The sequence below is a fragment of the Gracilinanus agilis genome, chromosome 2 (assembly GCF_016433145.1).
Source record: "Gracilinanus agilis isolate LMUSP501 chromosome 2, AgileGrace, whole genome shotgun sequence".
Lineage (NCBI taxonomy): Eukaryota > Metazoa > Chordata > Mammalia > Didelphimorphia > Didelphidae > Gracilinanus > Gracilinanus agilis.
This window is the reverse complement of record NC_058131.1, coordinates 489,471,108-489,490,300: the sequence shown is the minus strand read 5'-3', so window position 1 is coordinate 489,490,300 and position 19,193 is coordinate 489,471,108. Positions and strand designations below refer to the sequence as shown.

At 36.2% G+C, this 19,193-nt stretch overlaps 1 protein-coding gene across 1 annotated transcript in view; it reads left to right on the top strand.

The window, feature by feature from the left end:
* Nucleotides 1-7,938, top strand: part of GTF2A1 (general transcription factor IIA subunit 1) — a 39,022-nt gene extending 31,084 nt beyond the window's left edge. Inside the window, exons 6-8 of the mRNA XM_044664985.1 lie at nt 1,823-2,143; nt 2,805-2,894; nt 7,260-7,938. Of these exons, the coding sequence (XP_044520920.1) occupies nt 1,823-2,143; nt 2,805-2,894; nt 7,260-7,367 (519 nt within the window). The 3' untranslated portion in view covers nt 7,368-7,938. The remainder of the gene's footprint in view (nt 1-1,822; nt 2,144-2,804; nt 2,895-7,259) is intronic.
* Nucleotides 7,939-19,193: the final 11,255 nt, after the last annotated feature.

Sequence of the window (19,193 nt, the reverse complement as noted above, 5' to 3'; positions counted from 1 at the left end):
TGGTTAGATTTCTTTGTTCAGTTACCTATCATAAGGTGTAGGGCTTTAGACTTTGTCCCCTAAAATGCTCAGATTCAAGTCAGCACTGGCCTCAGACTTTTCCTGGACCTAGTTCATTTTATGGTTTAAAAGATCTCATTGATATATCTCTAGTTTTGGTGAGTTTTTAATATCGGATTCTTCATTATTAGGCAATATCATTTGTGCCCGTTTAACTTGGCTGAAGTGGGTGTTAAGTCAATCACACTTGACAGGTATTTGGCGTTTTCTTTGTCCTGTACTAGATATATGTCCTGGGTAAGCAGCAGACCTTACTGTATTGTGTGGAGATAAAGCTTGCCAAGTTTTTGGTAGAAGATAAATATTTACAAGTTAACTGAATTAGTAGTGTTAGGTCAAAATTATGCAAGTGGATGTGATGTTGAATATAGAGTAGGGATTGTAGGGGAGAAAGTTGAGAATAGTCACAGGAAACATCCATTTGGAGCTAGGAAGAACAAACACTGAAGAAAACTGGGACAATAAAAATTGTAAATTTCAACATGATAAGAAAATAGGAAAGCATGCTTAGGGCAAAGAAAGCAGCCATATTAGTAAAAAGTGGGTAAAGAAGCAAGAAGAGAGGGAGAGATCCAAGATGAAAGAAGGTGGAATGATAAAGGGCATAAGCTTCCAGAGAAAACCAGAATAGATTAAAACATAGTACAAGTGACCAAGCTAGCTTTTCAAAGGAAGGAAATGACATTTCCAAAATATAATTCTATATTTTTCCTCTTTAACTTAATCTTCTTTCTAGCCTGCTTATTTCTATTGAATGGGCCACCATTCTTTCAGTTACCTAGTGGTTATCCTCAACTTTTCACTCTCACTAGTTCAATCTATGTCAAGTCAGTGACCAGGTTCTCCTAGTTCCATATTTTTGTCCTGTTTAGTCATATTACAACCAGTCTAGTGTAGGCCCTCATCATCCCTGCTACTGAAATAGCCTCTTCCTGTATTTCCCTGAATCTAATTTCTTTTTTTCATTCCATCTTCTATGTTGCTGCCAAATTGATATTCCTGCAGTTCAGGTCTGACCCTATCACTTTCATTTCAACAAACCCCAGTGGCTTCTTATTACTTTAACAATAAAATAAAATCTGTCTGACATTTCTAGTCCTTAAAGCCCTTGATAATCTGGCTCCAGCCTATCTTTCCCATATTACTTTTCCTCCTGCATTCTAAACTCCAGTAAAACTGGTCTGCTTGCTATTCCTCGTATACAGCTTTCCATTTCCTTCCTCTATGCCCTGTTTTAGCTTTGTCTCCCATGCCTTGATGCTTCCCTATCTTCTCCCTCTGGTAAATAATCCAAAGTTAACTCCCTTCAAAGCTCAGCTGAAGTTATACACCTTTCAAGGGGCCTTAACCCATTAGTTGTTAGCATTCTTTCTGCTAAATCACTGTGTATTTATTTTGTATTTAATGCATCTATCTGTGAACATATTAATGCTTGATGGAAAAGATAAAATGAGAAGCTAGGTGAAAAAACATAAGGGTGTTTTGTATGAGCTGAGGGGAGGACAATGAGGGAGTTTCTGATAGGTGTTGACATCTTTCCTGTCAAATAGACTCAGTAATTTCCTGAGAGAAAAAGGGTGAGATTGTGAGGGCATAGGGAAAGTTGCAGAGGAAGTTTAGGTCTTGGGAGAGTGAAGAAATGAAAAGATTTCTGTGCAGCACTGAGGAACCAGTTTAAGTTAGCATAAATTTGTTGTGGGACCTAGTTATGGATGAAATAATTATGAGTGAAACTTTAATGTTCCATTTTTTTGTGTGTCAGGTTTTGGCACCTATCCCTGGAGGAATACCACCACCAACAGGTGTCATCATACAACCTCAGCAGATCCTATTTACAGGGAACAAGACACAAGTCATACCAACCACCGTGGCAGCTCCCACTGCAGCACAAGCACAGATCACTGCAACTGGTCAGCAACAACCACAGCAGCAGCCTGCCCAGCCACAAGCTCCTTTGGTGCTACAAGTAGATGGGGCTGGAGACACTTCATCTGAAGAAGATGAAGATGAAGAGGAAGATTATGATGATGAAGAAGAAGATGATAAAGAGAAAGATGGAGGAGAAGATGGACAAGTCGAAGAGGTAAATCTGGGGAAAATTTGGAAATGAAAAACTAAACTGCTGATTTTGTTTTTTTCATATAACCTATGTATAGCATTTATTTGGAAAGTCAGAACTTAAGTGTTGATTATTTAGAGGACAGATTTTAAAGGAATATTGTTTAAAGTTCTTCATAGATCTATAGGATTGAGATTGAACTAGCTAAAATGAAAACATTTAATATATCCCTTTCTTTACAGTTTAGGTTGCTATTCAACAAATTTTGTATAGTGAATAAAGTATATAGATATTAAGATTTATATTATAAAATGCTAAGCCGTAGCATTTATGTCTATGAATACAGTTAAAACACCTTATTTTCAGCTCTCAAATTCCTAGAATAAGCCTAAATATGCAACTTCTTTGAGCAGACAAATGCTAGTGCATTGTTTTACTAGGCTGCCTCAAATAGATGAGATGTAAAGAAACCCTAGGTAAACCAAATATCTTGCATGTAAAGAATTTTCCTATTCTCCCAGTATTGCTTTTGGCAATTAAAAAACTAAAAAAATTTAAAAATAGTAAATTAGTCTACCATTATATTCATATATATACTTTCAGAGAGCCTCAGTTTGCAGAATATTAATAGGGTTTGATGTTAATATATAGGCTAGTGACAAGTAAATATAAACATCTTTTCTAGGAACCCCTGAATAGTGAGGATGATGTAAGTGATGAAGAAGGACAGGAACTATTTGATACAGAAAATGTTGTTGTGTGCCAATATGATAAGGTAAGAATTTAACAAATATGGTGGTTGTTTGTACTGTAATTTCTCATCTTGTGTTCTTGACAACATTTGATTGAAGTTGAATTGAAATTGCTCACACATTTGATTTTTAAATAATAAAAGTGAAAAGACCTGTTGTAATAGTAGTAGAAGCAAATACTCATTACGAGGGATCTGTATGAAGTGAGATGGCAGTTGGAATAAGAAAGGGAATACTAAGGGAAATTTAGTAAAAATGGAATTTAAAGCCCCAGTTAACTGAATAGAAGAGGAAAATTTTAAAAGAAAGCATTTAAGATTACTTTAGGTAATAAGAAGTCACTGGGGTTTGTTGAAATGAGAATGATAGGGTCAGACCTGAACTGCAGGAAAATCAATTTGGCAGCAATATGGAAGATGGATTGAAAAAGAAGAAATTGGATTCAGGGAAATACAGGAAGAGGTATTTCAGACTTGGGAGTTTGAGAATGGTTGCGATACATTGAAAGTAGTAATGTATTGAGGAAGAAAGATGAGTTTGCTTTTGTTGTTAAATTTTTCAGATCCTTCTGGACCATCTAGGTAGAAATAGCTTGGAGATAGTTAAAAATCCAGGTCTGGATGACTTGGGTGTTAATTTACATATAAATGGTGGTTGAAACTTTGGGAATGAGATTTCCATAGGAAGATTGTGTAGAAAGGAAAAAGAAAATTGTTGGGGAATACATTAAAGGATCAAGAAAAGATTAAAGAGCTAGCTTCTAAAATAGAAAAAGCACTGGAATTATAGGAGAACCAAATAATATTTTGTCCCTGAAATTAATGGAGTAAAGAAAGTATATGAGAGGAAGTTATCAACAAAGTAAGATGTTGTTGAGAGATGGAGTATGCAGACTGACAGAAGCCACTGGATGTGACTTTTGAAGTATTTAGGAACCTGTGCAAGTATGGTTTCAGAGTGATGAGGGCAGAAACCCAGTTTTAAAGATTTGAGAAAATAATTTGGGGAGTGAGGAACTGGAAACAACCAACATTTATTTAGTGCTTGTCATGTGCTAGGTACTGGGAAACAATGATGAAGGAACAATGAATGGTAGTATAGGGGGGGAGGTTGCAGGAAAAGATGTTTTAGGATTAGGGATAACTTGACCATATTTGTAGGCAACTGAGCTAAACTGAGCAAAAAAAAAAAAGAGAGAGAAGTGAAATACAAAGATTATGTGAAAGAAATGACAGCAGGAAAAAAGTCCTGGAAGAAGTAGAAGGGGAACCAATGGTTGATCATTGACTCATGTGATCATTAAACTATATGTGGCTTAGGGGAAAGAGTGCCAGATTTAGGGTGGAGAAGACCTAGATTCAGAGCCCTCTTTGACACTTAGAAGCTGTGGGGCAATTGTGTGACCAGTAGGCAGGTAATTTACCTTTCTAGACTTTGCCTGCCTGTAAAATGGAAATAATACTGCCCTTACATGGCTAAATGAGGTTCATATAAGATGTTTAAAGAACTTGACAAACTTTTAATGTGACATAAATGACTGTGACCAGGAAGAAGGAAGAGAATGGTGGGTGAGAGAACAGAGGAGGTGGGAGGACTTATAGGAGAACTGAAGAGGTATGGGGAAAGAAGCCTGATTAGTTCTTCTCAATTCAAAGTGCATTCATTGTGCATTTCAGAAACAAACAATCAAAACTTGGAGTTGGCTGCAGCATTGAAAAAGTATTGGCACAGTAAAGTTTTGGATTAGAACTTCAAAGACGTGGGTTTGAATTCTAGTTCTGCTACTTGTTACCCATCACTTAACTTTTCTGAATCTCTACTTTTCCTCACAGCTGAAATAAGGGAGCTGGACTAGACTACTTCTGGTTCTAAATTTTTTGGCTATCATACTATATGTTATGTGTATTTCTTGTCACTGGGAAAGAGGAAATAATGAATAAATTATTTTAAATTGTATTTTTAACTTTCACAGATTATATTAGCAGTTTTAAAATGTATTTGCTTATTGTATGCTTACTAACACTAATATAAACACTAACTTTCTATGGAATTTTTTAAAAGACTTTTTTGACTTCATTTGTGATGGCTGTCAAACATTTGGTTTGTGTAGGATATTAGTTATAGAATATAGTTTACTCTGTTATGGTCTTGTCCCTTGCTTTTTCCTGCCTTTCTTTGCTTTCTTTAGTAAGCTTCTTTATAAATGAAAAAAAAAAACAGCCCTAGAAAGATTGTGACTTACCCCCATAGTCATATAGGTAGGCAATGATAGCTAGGACTAGAATCCATATTTCCTCATTCCAATTCCAGTATACTTAAAATTATTTCAGGTGCCTACCTTTCCTCTCCTTGGATATTTCACTGATCTTTCCACCAGAGGGCACCCAAAAGAAGTAGATGAAAATCCAGGCTCATAAACCAAAGTACCTAGTGTCGTTTACAAATGAATTAGACATCCGAGGTCAAAAGTCCCTAATGGTTAGGTATATAGCAATCATTTCAGCATGTTTTGCTCTTCCTGATTCAAATTAGAATGTTTTCACAAGAGTCAATTACAATCTCTATGACTATACATACATATAATTGGACTAGAAATTGACTTGGGGCAGGGTGGAGGGTTGGGATATAATAGAGGACATCTATTTAAAGGATTGTCATGTAGAGAAGAAATTAGATGGTCTGAAGTTCAAGGATAGAATTTAGGACCAGTGGATCTGATAGTTCAGTTTTCATATAAGAACATCTATGCTTCAAAAAGAAAAGTGACCTTCCATTGATTTTTTTTTTTCAGAACAGTGACATATTGGTAAATATCTTAAAATGCTATTATAATTCTGACTTAGATTCAAGACACAAGAATTTTTAGTCTTGATTCATAGATTTGACATTTGACTTGAGTCCAGTCCTTTTTCTGCGATGCCTTTGTAGGAGTTCTGTGATGTGTGAACTTTAAAAATATATTTTGATAACTGAGTATAATTAATTTTCTTCATAATAGTCTATTTTCTGTGCATTTAGAACATTTTGAGAAGAAAAGAGGTTTGGGGAAGGTCTATATGCTCTATCAAACTGTCAAAATGATGGTTAGTAGATAATAATGGATAGTTAGACACAAAAGGATTGAAAACACTTGATTTATAAGAAGAGCACTAAACTTAGAGGACCAGGCTATGCTACTTAATAGATTTGTGTCTGAGAGATAATCACTCTCTGGGCTTTCTTTTTCAATTTCCATGGTGATTATAGTGCCTCACAGGGTTGTTGTGAGGAAATTGTGTTATAAAAATAACTTATTTTTATTTATTATGATTCCTAGGTTAGGCATAGTGACAAGAAACAGAAGTAGCGCAGATAATGGAGATGTTTAATTTTTAAATTTAATTTTTAAAATTTCCATTAAACTTTTTATTAAAAGTAGTTAGAATGAACTGGTTTTAGAATTTGCTTCTCTCATTTTCCTCCTCAACAGAAGTATAGAAAATGAAGAAAAGTAAAAGTGCCCTTTTTTTAATTTTGTTTTTTATTTTATTTTAATTAGCTCTCAAGCTAATTTTAAAGTTGTCTATAATGTGCAGGAATTTTTTAATAAAATCCGTCTAAATGAATTAATCTAAGAGGGCCTAGTAGATAAAAGCCTTATTCAAGTTATTGTTGTTTAACTACTTCCTTCCCTCTCATGGCTTATATTTAGTAGATTTGTGCCTGAGGACTTATCATTTCATCTCTCTCTGAGCTTTAGTTTCCATTTTTTTAAATAGGGATTATAGTGTTTCATAAGCACTTCATAAGGTAAAGAAAGTGCTTTGTAAACTTTAAAGTAATAAAATGTCTATTATTTTTATTGTGACTCCTAGGTTAGGCGTAGTGAGAAGAAGAGAGAGCATTGATAATAGAGATATATTTAATTTTTAAAATTCATTCTTCCTATTCTACTAAAATTTTTATTAAAAGTAATCAGAATCAACTGGTTTTAGATTTGCTTCTTTTATTTTCCATCTTCATCCTCTGCTGAAATAAATGATAATCAAGATTTTCTTATCTTCATTGAATCCTTTCTTGTAAGAAAAAAACTGGTCACAGTGGCCAGGTTTGACAGTATATATATTTAATTCTACATGCATAGTCTCCACATATGGTAATTCTCTAGACTTCTCCCTTCCCTCCCCAACCCCCCCAATAGACATACAGAAAATTAGAGGAATGTATCTGTTAATTCAGGTCTCTGGGACTTAGAGTATTCATTACAATTTGTCTCGATTTACTTTTTTTTTTTAATAAAGCAGACTTGCCAAATAAATGGAATATGATGTCCTATTAAAATTTTTTTTAATTCTTTCTCATCATTTCTTTGTACCCTTATTTTCATCTTATTTTGTTTGTTTGTTTAGATCCACAGAAGTAAAAACAAGTGGAAGTTTCACCTCAAAGATGGCATTATGAATCTTAATGGAAGAGATTATGTATTTTCCAAAGCCATTGGAGATGCTGAATGGTGAAGAATTGCCTTTTTTAAAAAAAAAAAATTATAAAACAAAAAAAAGGATTCTTAAAGCTGGACTGGTTGAAAACCTAGGACATTATACTTCAACCAAAATTTACTTCTGCATGTCAGAAAAGTATGGTAGAAGCAAAGCTACTGGAACAAAGATTGACCATGACAACGTAGACACTACTTCAGACTGGCAAGCCATGGAACTGTAGCACCTGATGTTGTGGGGAGCTGAATTTTTGTTAGGAATACCATAATTATCACTTCAACATACAGGTACCTACAGCCAGTAATTAGCATGTTAGGCTTTGTTGCCATCTTTTCCCCTCTATCTTGTTAAATCAGAAAATATTTCTTGGAACAAATTGAAGGAACCTCTTCCCTTTTGATAGACTGATCTGGAACTTCTTGTGTGTGGTCATTATATTGATTAAATTTGTGTGGGGGCTTTTTACAAAAGGGAAAGAATTATGGTGTTGAATTAAAATTATCTTGTATAAGGAAAAGATTTAAAATTCTATTTGATAGGTCTTAAGTAATTTTACTTGCCATTCTCCCTCAGTGATATTCCTTCCATATACCTAACCTATTCTTTTCTCAGCATCTATTTAATAGAGAAAATAATATAATCAATGATAATATTCATAAGATCATAGACTTAGAGCTGGAAGGGACCTTAGAGATCATCTTACCAGTACCTCATTTTATAGATGCTGGAATTTGGGCCCAGGTTCTTTGCTGGATTTGACCACATTGTTTTCCCAATTAAATTCATTTTTGGAGACCACATCTTTATTTGACCTAAAATTTAAGGATAACTCAAAAACATTTCACAGGAGTTGAGAGGAAATACAGTGGTAAGTTTAATTTCCTTAAAGAGGGCCTGTTCCCCCTTCCCCATCCTTTTACCCCTTTTTAAAGCCAAATTGGCTCCTCAGGAATAGTTTGTTTCAAAGGGTACCATCTAATTGAAGTGTTGTACATACATGTGCAAATACATTGATTTATTCCTATAATTAGGCTGAAATTTGTCTTGGTGAACTTAATCACCAAGCTTTTAGATATCCAGTGCATTTATTATAGTTGAGGGTGAGGACACTGACTTTATTAAACAGCTTAGTTACTATAAACAAGTTTCCCATACTTTCTGGGAAAGAATAGCAAAACTTGCTTACAAAAATCTAATTGTCAAATTTAAGGTAACAAGTTTTTTTTGGCAAGTGACTTTAAAATCTCTTTTGCTTAAGCATAAATGTCTTTGTTTACATAATGGCCCAACTTTTAGAACCAAATGATGGGTAATGTAAACAACCACAAACAAACTATAAACCGTTTTTACAGCAAAAAGGAAGACAGTGGAGTTTGGGGCTTTTGTAGCACATTAGATGGCAGTCACAGTTCAGTGTCCTACAAGAGGCTCAAGAACAGTGTAGCTGTAGCACTGTAATGTTTACTATATCTGCTACTTGGGAGAGGATTGTTTAATATCATTAAGGAACTGAAAGGACATTTTCTTGGTCTTTGTTCTTATAGGTAATTAAAATTTTGTTATGGATTTGCTTGACAAAATCCAAGTGTATTTTACCTCCTGTATATTTATTAACTGCTTTTCTTTTCCCTTTCCCATTTAGTCTTCCTTTTACTTGCCTCTCATATGTTTGCAGCAGTAGCTTATATGAAAACCTTAAAGTACATTGTAAGGAAAAAAACTGTGATGAGCCATTACATGGGTTTTTTACACCACTTAGATCTCTAAAATTGTCTACTCACCAGAGAGCCTAATCAAATTATTGCCCCTCTTGTCTTTGCTTATATGTTGTAAACCTCATTATAAAGTTGGTTTCCAGTCACACTAATAATAATTAAGTGCTGTTTTGATGTAAAAATTTTGAGTATGATTTTTATTTTGATTTGTCTTAATTTAGGATATAATCTAAGTCTTTTTTTAGAAAAAAGTTTGTTTTTAATTACCACTACGCTAAAAGCACATGCAATTTTTTTGGAGGTCATTTATATGTTGGGGTTGGGTGGGGGGAACCAGACTAATTGTTACCCTAAACTTTTTTTCTATTGTCAGGTAGTAAAGCTGCCAAATAGGTTTGTTTACCCAAAAAAAGGAATCAATCATCTACCTGGAAAAGTTTAGCAATGCTGCAGAATTGAACAAATGAAACCTTTTAGCTACTTAGCAGTTTTTATACTACTGGAACCCATGTTATTATATACTTATTCTCTTTTATGTCTTGGGTCCTCTGTGGTAGACTAATATCTTTTTTGTTCATATAGCAGCATTATAAACTATCCTGTCACTATGCTATATTTTGTGATATTAATAACCACTGCTTTCAAAATAATTTTTGGATTATTTTGAAGCAGGTTAATAACCATTTGTATTTGCACCTGTGTCTTACATATTAATTATGGCATGCTTAGCAAATGAGGGATTTTGTTTTAATTACCTGTGAAGTTTTTTGAAAGCCAGTCAAAACAAAATGACTTACCAAATTGTGCTCTTACATATTGCTACTTCAAGTGTTCCTTTTAAATCAAAAACTTTTCAATTTTATTTTGTAGCAATTTGCTGTAAGAATGTAGCTTGCTTACCTTTTATCGTACTTGAATTTTAATCATGGTTTTAAACATTGTAATTGAACAGACCATTTCATTAGGTTCCGTAGAAATTGTCATTCCTTTGAAGAGGACAAGGAATTCCCACTTTGAGTTTTAAAATTAATATAACTTGTTTATTTGAAGTAGAAGAAATAGTTCAGTATTAATATTATGGAGATGAGAGGTTTCAAAAGCGTTAAGTTTAGATTTGCACAGATGGTAACAGCACCTTTTAACTTGAAAAAAAAAACGGGGAAATATCTTTAACAGTAATCATCAGCTCTGATGGACATTTGCATAGCAACTGGATAAAGTGTAGAAATTTGTGCCTTTCAGTATACAGATTCTTGGTTGGTGGTCATTTGAATAACCTGGGCCACCTGAATTCCTGAGAGCACGTTTAATTTTTGCGGAGTTCCAAATGTATCTTAAAAAACTCTTAATGTGCAATTAATTTCTAAAATCAAATAAGTAAAATGTCTGCTATTGAGGGGAATAGACATATAAGGAACTTTATATTGGACTGTTATATTTTTAATGTTCAATTTTTTGTTATTGCTAAGTAATTAAATTTCATCCTAATGTTACATCCATGTTGTCCCTTGCATTAAAATCATAGGCCACATTGACATAGTCCTCGTAAGTAATACATCATGATTTCAAAAGTACATGGTGATTTTACATTGTGTTTTTTAAGGAGCATAGTTCTACTACACTGTTCTTAGAAAACAACATGGAAACATGACATATACATGTTTTCCTTTGCCAGGAGTGTATAATGAAAAATCAAGGTTTGGGCTTTCTTTTCTTTTCTCTCTCTCTTTCTCTTTTTCTTTTGCCTTTTTGGGGGTTGGGGTTGGGGGATATAGATTCCCCTTTGTTGAAAGTATTTCATGAATACCCAATAGCAATAATGTCACCATAAACTACTTCCATGAGGGAAATAGTCATAATCCCAGTACAGGAAAATAGACAAATAGACTCCCATAGGAGTTCCCTTTTAAAAATTAGTAATTTTTTCCACTTGAAAAAAGTTCCTTTATTTTCTGATTGATTTCACACTGAATTGTTTTTGTTACTGCTTAAAAGTTATTGTTCATTGTTATTTGACACTTTTATTGGCATTTTAATTTTCTTTTTTTCCGAAGTCTCTCTTATCCCTTGCATCAATTTCGAATTTATCTATTTCAGATTTCAAAATCCACTGCTTAAATTTAGGGTTAAACATAAACACACAGTTTTGATTCTTATCTCCACTATTATGCCAAGGAATTGATACTTAAATTTATGTCTACTCTTGCATAAGGTTGTTCTCATTTATTTTCAGTCAGTTGCTATGGCTTTTTAAAATTTTTGGCTTATGCCTATTATGAGGAACAAAAGGAACTTTTTATGGGAGGAACTATTTTGGGTAATGTACACCTATAGTCCACTGTGTATCAAGGTACCAGTGGGCTACAATATTTTTTTGGTGGGGGGAGGGGCTAATACCCTTTTTTTGCTGTTCTGAGCTATAATTGTCAACTGCTGTTGTACATACTATTATGTGTACGGGGGTAAATATATTTATTATGTTTGTAAAAGTCATTCTGTACAATTACAGATCAGGATTGCTCTTCTGTGATATACAGGATATTATGTTTCAAAGGCCATGCTTGGAATACAATTAGAGAACTTAGTATTTTGATGTACTAAGACCTATTTTAAGTTTAATATTTTGCCTTTGCAAAAACTTTAATTAAAGATGTTATTTAAAAAACCTAGTTTTCTTATTTTACTTGTTTAAAAATAAATTTTATTTTGGCACAAAGATTACTACATGAAGTTACATCCTTTGGTAAATTAGGCAAATACCTCAAATGATAGTAATCAGAGTAAACTGATCCCTGACAGGAAAATGCCACAAAACCTACTGATTTACTTAGTATGGGGTAACACCAATCTGAATAAATAAGACTATATAAATATTAAATATTTTTAAATATCTTCAAGTTTATGTAGTAATAGTGAACTATAAAAATATCACCAGATTGAATGACTAGGGCATAGAATCATAGAGTTAGAACTGAAAGAAGGATCTAGGAAGGGGTGTAGGGCATTCTTCTTTTTATAGATAAAGGCCCAGAGAAGGAAAATGACTATGCAAAGTGTTACACACAGATATTGGCAGAACTGGTATTTGAAACATGGTTGGGACTTTTAAAAAGTATAAATTTTATTGCTATATTTTGTCCCTATGTTTCTACCCTATCTTTTACCTGCTCCCTTTCAACAATCCATCTCTTAAAAAAGAGGAAAAAGAAGTTGAAACCCAACCAGGCTATCAAGGAAGTCTGATGTTATATGTATGTAGTATTCTGCAACCATGTATCCCACCTTCTAAAAGGAGCAAAGGGGTTTGGGAGAGTGGGGGACACCTCGAGAGAAGTTGAGAGTATTTTCTCATATCTCCAAGCCAAGCTTGGCCATTATTTCATAGTATTAAATTTCAGTTTTGTTTTTGTCATTTACATTGTTATAGTCACTGAATGTGTTGCTGAGTACTTGAGCATTTATATTGGAGAAAAATTTGTTTCCTTAAATTTTCTTTACATTTTTAATTTGCTTATCCAGCTTTTTATAGTTAACATCAATTCCAACTTGGGCAAAATGTTGTCTTCCCTTAACATCCTCAGATATTGGTCCAAAATGCTGGTGTTCATTTCTTTTTATAGAGGTATTACTACATAATACTTAAAACACTCCCCTCCTTCCTCTTCCCCTACATATAACTTGCACAGAAAAGTGGTTTTAAAAGCTAATGAAATCACTTCCATTATCCTGTTTGTGTCTTAGCTGTGACTCATGACTCTTGCTTTTATATTAAACATCATTGGACATGGTAAATTAGAGGTAGTCTCAGAGGGTAGTCACTAACAAGTTTGAGGAGCAGAAAGTGGGTCTTTGAGACTTGAAAAAAGCCACAGAGGTTGGAAGGTGGAGATGAGGGAAGAGTTCCAGGTAGACAGGACAGCCAGTGAAAATGCCTGGAGTCCAGAGATGGAGTGTCTTATTCAAGGAACAGCAAGGAGGCAGGTGGTGCAGAGTCCGCTAAGGGACCCCAAGTCTCTAGAGGAATCCCAGGTCAGAAAGAATATGTGAGGAATTCCCTGATCCTTGACCCCAGGAATGTAGGTGGTAGATACTTTGCCTTCTGATTTAAATGTATTTCCCCTTGTTTTATGATGAGGGCTTTTTAGCATGGGTGTTGATCTTCTGTTTGTACCTCAATATCACTAGATTCTCTGGGATATGCAACTCACCCTCCTTGATGATCAGGGCTTAATAAGTCAAACAGTGTATAGCTGTGTTTCTATCCCAGACACCAAGACACCTCACATGGGAATGTCACCTAATCCTCCTTATTTGTTCCTCTCCCCACCTTCCTTTCTAGGTAACATAGTCTCTGTTCTTTAAGGTATAAAAATCTTGGACTCCCCCCGACAGAGGCAGATGTCACTCCACAAATTTCTCTATTTTTAAAGATTCATCAGAACCTGGTAATTCTTTAAGTGGGCACCCTCCTGAACCAGATAACATCAAACCCTTCCACAACTGGATCACTGAGAGAAAAGAGAATAAAGACTGGAAAGGGGGCAGGGAGGGCTAGGTTAAGAAGGCATTTAAAAGCAGAATGGGATTTTGACATTGGATCCTGAGTTAATAGCAAATTGGTATAATTTATTGAAGGTGGGAGTGAGGAGTGATATGGTCAAATGGCTTTATTAGGAAGATCAATTTTAATAGCTAAGTGGAAGATAGATTGGTAGATAGGGCAACCAACTGGAAGGGCTAGTCCCTTAAGGGGATGACCCTCCCTGGAGTGGTGGCAGTGTCAGAAGAGAGAATGAGATGTAGATGGCGAGTTATGAAAGTTGGAAACTATAGGACTTGGGAACTGATTGGATATCAGGGAAGGGATGAGGAGAGAAGAGCCATGGAAGTTTGAGAAGAGATGAAAAGTTTTAGAGACCACAGTGGTGAGTGGGATAGGAAGGCAATCGACAGTAAGCATCCATTTGAGATTATATAGAGGATTTCTAGAGGACTCAATCAGCAAAGTTTTATGATTTTTCTCTTAATTTTCAGCAGCATGTGAGTAAGAATAATGCGTCAAATGGTGAGTTATCCAAAGCTGAATCTTGGTAGGATGATATAGGCAATAGGATAAGGCAGAAAGGGATTATAGAGAAGGATACAAAATAGAGTTGGAACAGGTCACCAAAAGGTCTAACTGGGTAAGTGGAAAGGTTAATGGGAAAATTTGAGGAATATAAGAATGGAACAAAGAGCATGGTCAAGGGATAGAAGGCAGAGGAAAGGATAGAATAAAAGGTTATAATGAGAAAAGGGAATAAGTGTCTATGTACCCTTGTACAGTGTTAGATGGTAGGGTTATAAAGACAAAAATGAAAGGTCCTGCCCTTGGATACTTTTTATTCTTTAGGGCAGATAACAGCAAGTACACTGAGTGCTTTCAATTGGGTAGATCATGAAAGGCTTTGCTTGGAAGGTCAGAGTTGAGCCTTGAAGAAGGCAAGGGGTTCTCAAGAGGAAGAAGTGAGGAAAGGATAAATTTTTAGACGGGGAACTAACCATGCATTAAAGTGGGGTATGGAGTCTCCAGGTCAGGGAAGAGCTTCTAAGTAGTTCAGTTTGACTGGAATATAGCATGTGAAGGGGAATAATACAGAATTAGCCTGGAAAGCCAGGTAAAGCCAGATTACAGAGAATTTCCATTGTTTGCAGGGAATCCTTGGAGGACAGAACCTTGGGGGCACCTATTGAGAAAGAGATGAATGGTGATCTAGTGGAGACTGAGGAACCATTCCTTTTGGTAAAACAGAATAAGGATTCAGAAAGTCAAAAGAGTATCCAGGAGAAAAAGATGCTTGCCAGTTGGGGTGAGTAAAAGATGAAATAAGGAAACAAGGATTCACTCTTCTGAGCATATAGATTTAATAAGCCCCATGTGGCAATTGCCCAACAAATCAGGACAAGGCCTCCTCAGCTGTTGTCTCCTGATTCATTTGGGCTCAGTTTTAAGTATTAGAGGCAACGAGATCCCCAGATCTGGAAGTTCAACTTATGGCAACCTTGGAGACAGAATTCTAGTTGCAGCTAGCCAGCTCACCAGGAAGCCCTGAGAAGCCCCAGTGCCTGGGACTCGAGCCCAACAGCGCTTGAAACTTGGGATTCTGCTATAAGAACTGAGCAAAACAATCTAAATATTTCTTTGTGAGAACTAATCTTACTGTTAGGTGGCTAAATGGAACTGGAGTACAGGGGAGCCTACCCCTACAATTGAGGGAACATAGTTGGGGACTGGAATTAACGGCAGAGAGCTTAGATACCTCAAACCCTCTTAAAGGTACCAGAAAACCCTGAGGGAAGGATGACTGAGCATCCCTAGCTTTCAGGCTTTAGGGGCCTATGCAGCTAGTGTCCTGGCAAGTGGTTAATTATGAGACTTTGAGTGAGTCATACTGCTAGCTAAGGTTTCTGTTGTGAATATTGGAGCAAATCTTAGTGTTTGAACCTAGCTCTGTGTGGCTGGGAAACTGGCCCTGAGACCTAGACACGTGGTCACCTCCCAAGAAGGATGCAAGTTTTCTCACTTGTGCACTTGAGCTAACCATCAGTCTTATCTGAAAGCTGACCCCATGCTAATCCATCAGTTATTTCCACGTTCCTTACAAACACCTGGGAGGAGTAGGGCTCCTCTTCTGAATTCTGGGACTTGTGCTTGCTCATTCTCCCCCTCCCTACTTGGGAAGTCCCTAATCATTCCTCTAATTAGAAATCAGATTACCTAAGACATTTTTTCCTTTTAATTAGTTGACCATACTTGATTGTTTGTAATGCATAAAAGTCTGTCTGAGGAAAGGGCCTGGGCAATTGCCTTGCACTGCTTAATAGATTGATATGGGGGGGCAGCTGGGTAGTTGAGTGGATTGAGAGCCAGGCCTAGAGACTGGAGGTCCTAGATTCAAATCTTGCCTCAGACACTTCCCAGCTGTGTGACCTTGGGCAAGTCATTTGACCCCCATTGCCTAGCCCTTACCAATCTTCTGCCTTGGAGCCAATACATAGTATTGACTCCAAGATGGAAGGTGAGGGTTTAAAAAAAAAATAGATCAATATGCTCTGAAGATACACCTTTATTTCTTTGGTCATTTCATTTTTCACCCACTACAACTCTAGAGCATCCTCTCGTCTTTTTGATATTCTCTCTTTCTTTTCACTTCTGTGAACAAAACTTCAAAAGGCTTCATAGGATTATAGACTGAGAGCTTGCAGGGACTTCAGAAGCCATCTAATCTAACCTCTTGCTTTTACAAAATAGGAGGAAACTAAGGTTAAGTAGTTAAGAGATTAATCCCAAGGTGAAAAAGTGTCAAAGGGTTTGAAGGCAGGTTCTCTGGGAAAGAAAGTTCATCTAGTTTTACAGTGGTAGCAGAATAATGGTGGGCTGCAGAGCACTGCTGAAGAGAGTGGCTAGAACGCTAGGCTTGGAATCAGGAAGATTCATCTTCCCGAGTTCAAATCTGGCCTCAGACACTAGCTGTGTGACCCTGGGCAAGTCACTTGACCCCATTTGCTTCAGTTTCCTCTTCTGCAAAATGGGCAAAAAAAGGAAGTGGCAAATCACTCCTATATCTTTGTCAAGAAAACTCCAATGGGGACCTGAAGCATGGAACATGGCTGGAAAATGACTGAGCAACAACAAAGGAGAGAGCTGCAGTTTTCTTCATAGGATATCAGAATAACTAGTGTTTCCATGATTTTTTACATCAAAGGCGGCTACAAAAGCCTTTTAATTTGGTTAAAGTGCCTAATTAATAAGGCCATTTTCACTGCCAACTCCAAATCACCATTTAAAATGGAGAGAGGTAGGGAAGAGATGGTATACTGACAAAAACACATTTAATCTTAGAGTCAATACTAATTATAGGTTCTAAGGTAGAAGAATGGTAAGGGCTAGGCAACTGAGGCTAAGTGATTTGTTCTGGGTCACACAGCTAGACAGTATCTGAGGTTAGATCTGAACCCAGGACCTCTTATCTTCAGGTCTGGCTCTCTTATCTACTGAGCCACCCAGCTGCCCCCTAATTTTTTTTTTTTCATCAGAAAAAAGGATCAAAAAGAATTTCCAAGAAAAAAAGAAATCATAGAAACAACTAAAAGTATGTAAATAATACTAACAGTATTACATAACGAAAATTTATAGAACATGGCTTAAGCAATTTTTAGTGCTTATTTCCCTGAATGTTCATATTAACGAGTTGTTTGAAGCTTAAAAAGCCCCAATAAAACAACAAATCAATCCTCTCAAGATGAGCACAAAAGAAGACTGCTAAAATCAAATGAGAAATTAACAGAGCTGAAAGCAAAATGTGAAATAATTAAAACCAGCAAACCATGGTTCTGGTTGACTATGTGGAAACTGTGGACCTGCTTCATGACTTGTGGTGACCCAGAGAGGAAAGAATTTTTGTGGCAGCTTTTTAATGATCTCCCCCCAAATTTCCCCCAGCCCTGTTAATATGGTTGTGTGTGAGGGTAAGGTGCCAGGACAGCTTCCAAGTCAGTACCTTGTTCTTCCACTTTCTTGGTAACATCATGTAACTCATGTAAGACTTCCTCTAAGGGATGAAGAAGGGCTGACCTTTTGCTACTCTAGCATCATGGAGATTATGCCTATGTGTAGATGCTAACTCAGGGAGACTTGATTAGGCGAATTTATAATTGAATTCCTGGCCTTTTCCATTGGAGGGGTTTTGTTTTTTTTCTAGATGAAAGTGCTTATTCTAAAATGGGCATGATCAAGCTGGGAGGTGACTGTGAGTACAAAAGGATCAGAGATCTGGGGTCCTACTCTGAATAGTTGTGGGGAAGATGGCTTTGGCAGCACAAAATAACCTCTGACAAGAGGATTGGCTCAGGATCCAGTGTTTTTCCAGATATGTAGCAGTTCATAGGATGTTGAGCTAAGGAAGAATGGAAAATGCCTCATTAGAAACCTTCCAAATTGCATTGTTTTACCTTGCCCAAAGAAATTGCATTGTTTTACTATGCCCAGCCATAGCACTGCTTGGTTTGTACCTCAGAGATAATAAGGAAAAAGACTTGTACAAAAATACTTGTAGCCGTGCTCTTTCTAGTGGCAAAAAAATTGGAAAATGAGAGAATGTCCTTCGATTGGGGAATGGCTGAACAAATTATGGTATATGCTGGTGATAGAATACTATTGTGCTCAAAGGAATAAAGAACTGGAGGAATACCATGTGAACTGGAACAACCTCCAGGAATTGACACAGAGTGAAAGGAGCAGAACCAGGAGAACATTGTACACAGAGACTGACACACTGTAGTACAATCAAACATAACAGACTTCTCTACTAGCAGCAATGCAAGGATCCAGAGCAAGGCTGAGGGACTAATGAGAAAGAAAACTAGCCACATTCAGAGGAAGAACTGTGGGAGGAGAAACACAGAAGAAAAACAACTGCTTGAACACATGGGCTGATGGGGATATTATTGGGGATGTAGACACTAAACGATAACTCTAGTCCAACTATCAATAATATGGAATTAGGTCTTGATCAATGATATATGTAAAACCCAGTGGAATTGTGCGTCGGCTAAGGGGGTTTTGGGGGAGAGGGAAAGAATATGAAACATGTAACTATGGGGAAATATTCAAAATAAAAAATTTAAAAAGGAAAAAAATAAATTAAAAAAACCCCAAAAAACAAATTGCATTGTTTTGATGAGGTTTAAGAAACAACCTCCTAGCAGATTGTGTTAGGTTATTGAATTCTGTTTAAAGTTGTTCTGCTATGAGTCTTTTATGTTTAGTTTTTCATAAATTATAAGCAAATGTTTCTCCAGGGTGACAAGATGGGGGAATAATTGTATGATGAGAATGAATTAAAAAAAGAACCCAATATCTCTCTCATTAGAGGATAGGTTTCCCCAGTACTAAATTTAGTTCAACCATGTGGCTGGGTCTAGAGCAGAGGTGCCCTTTAGCAGAGAATAGAGTGGAAGTGGGGCTCAATAATAATTCTTCAGTGTTAGAACCACATGTAATCCTAGATTGTCATAAAGCAAGTCATGCTTTAAACCAGTGGTTCCCAAACTTTTTTGTCCTACCATCCCCTTTCCAGAAAAACATTAC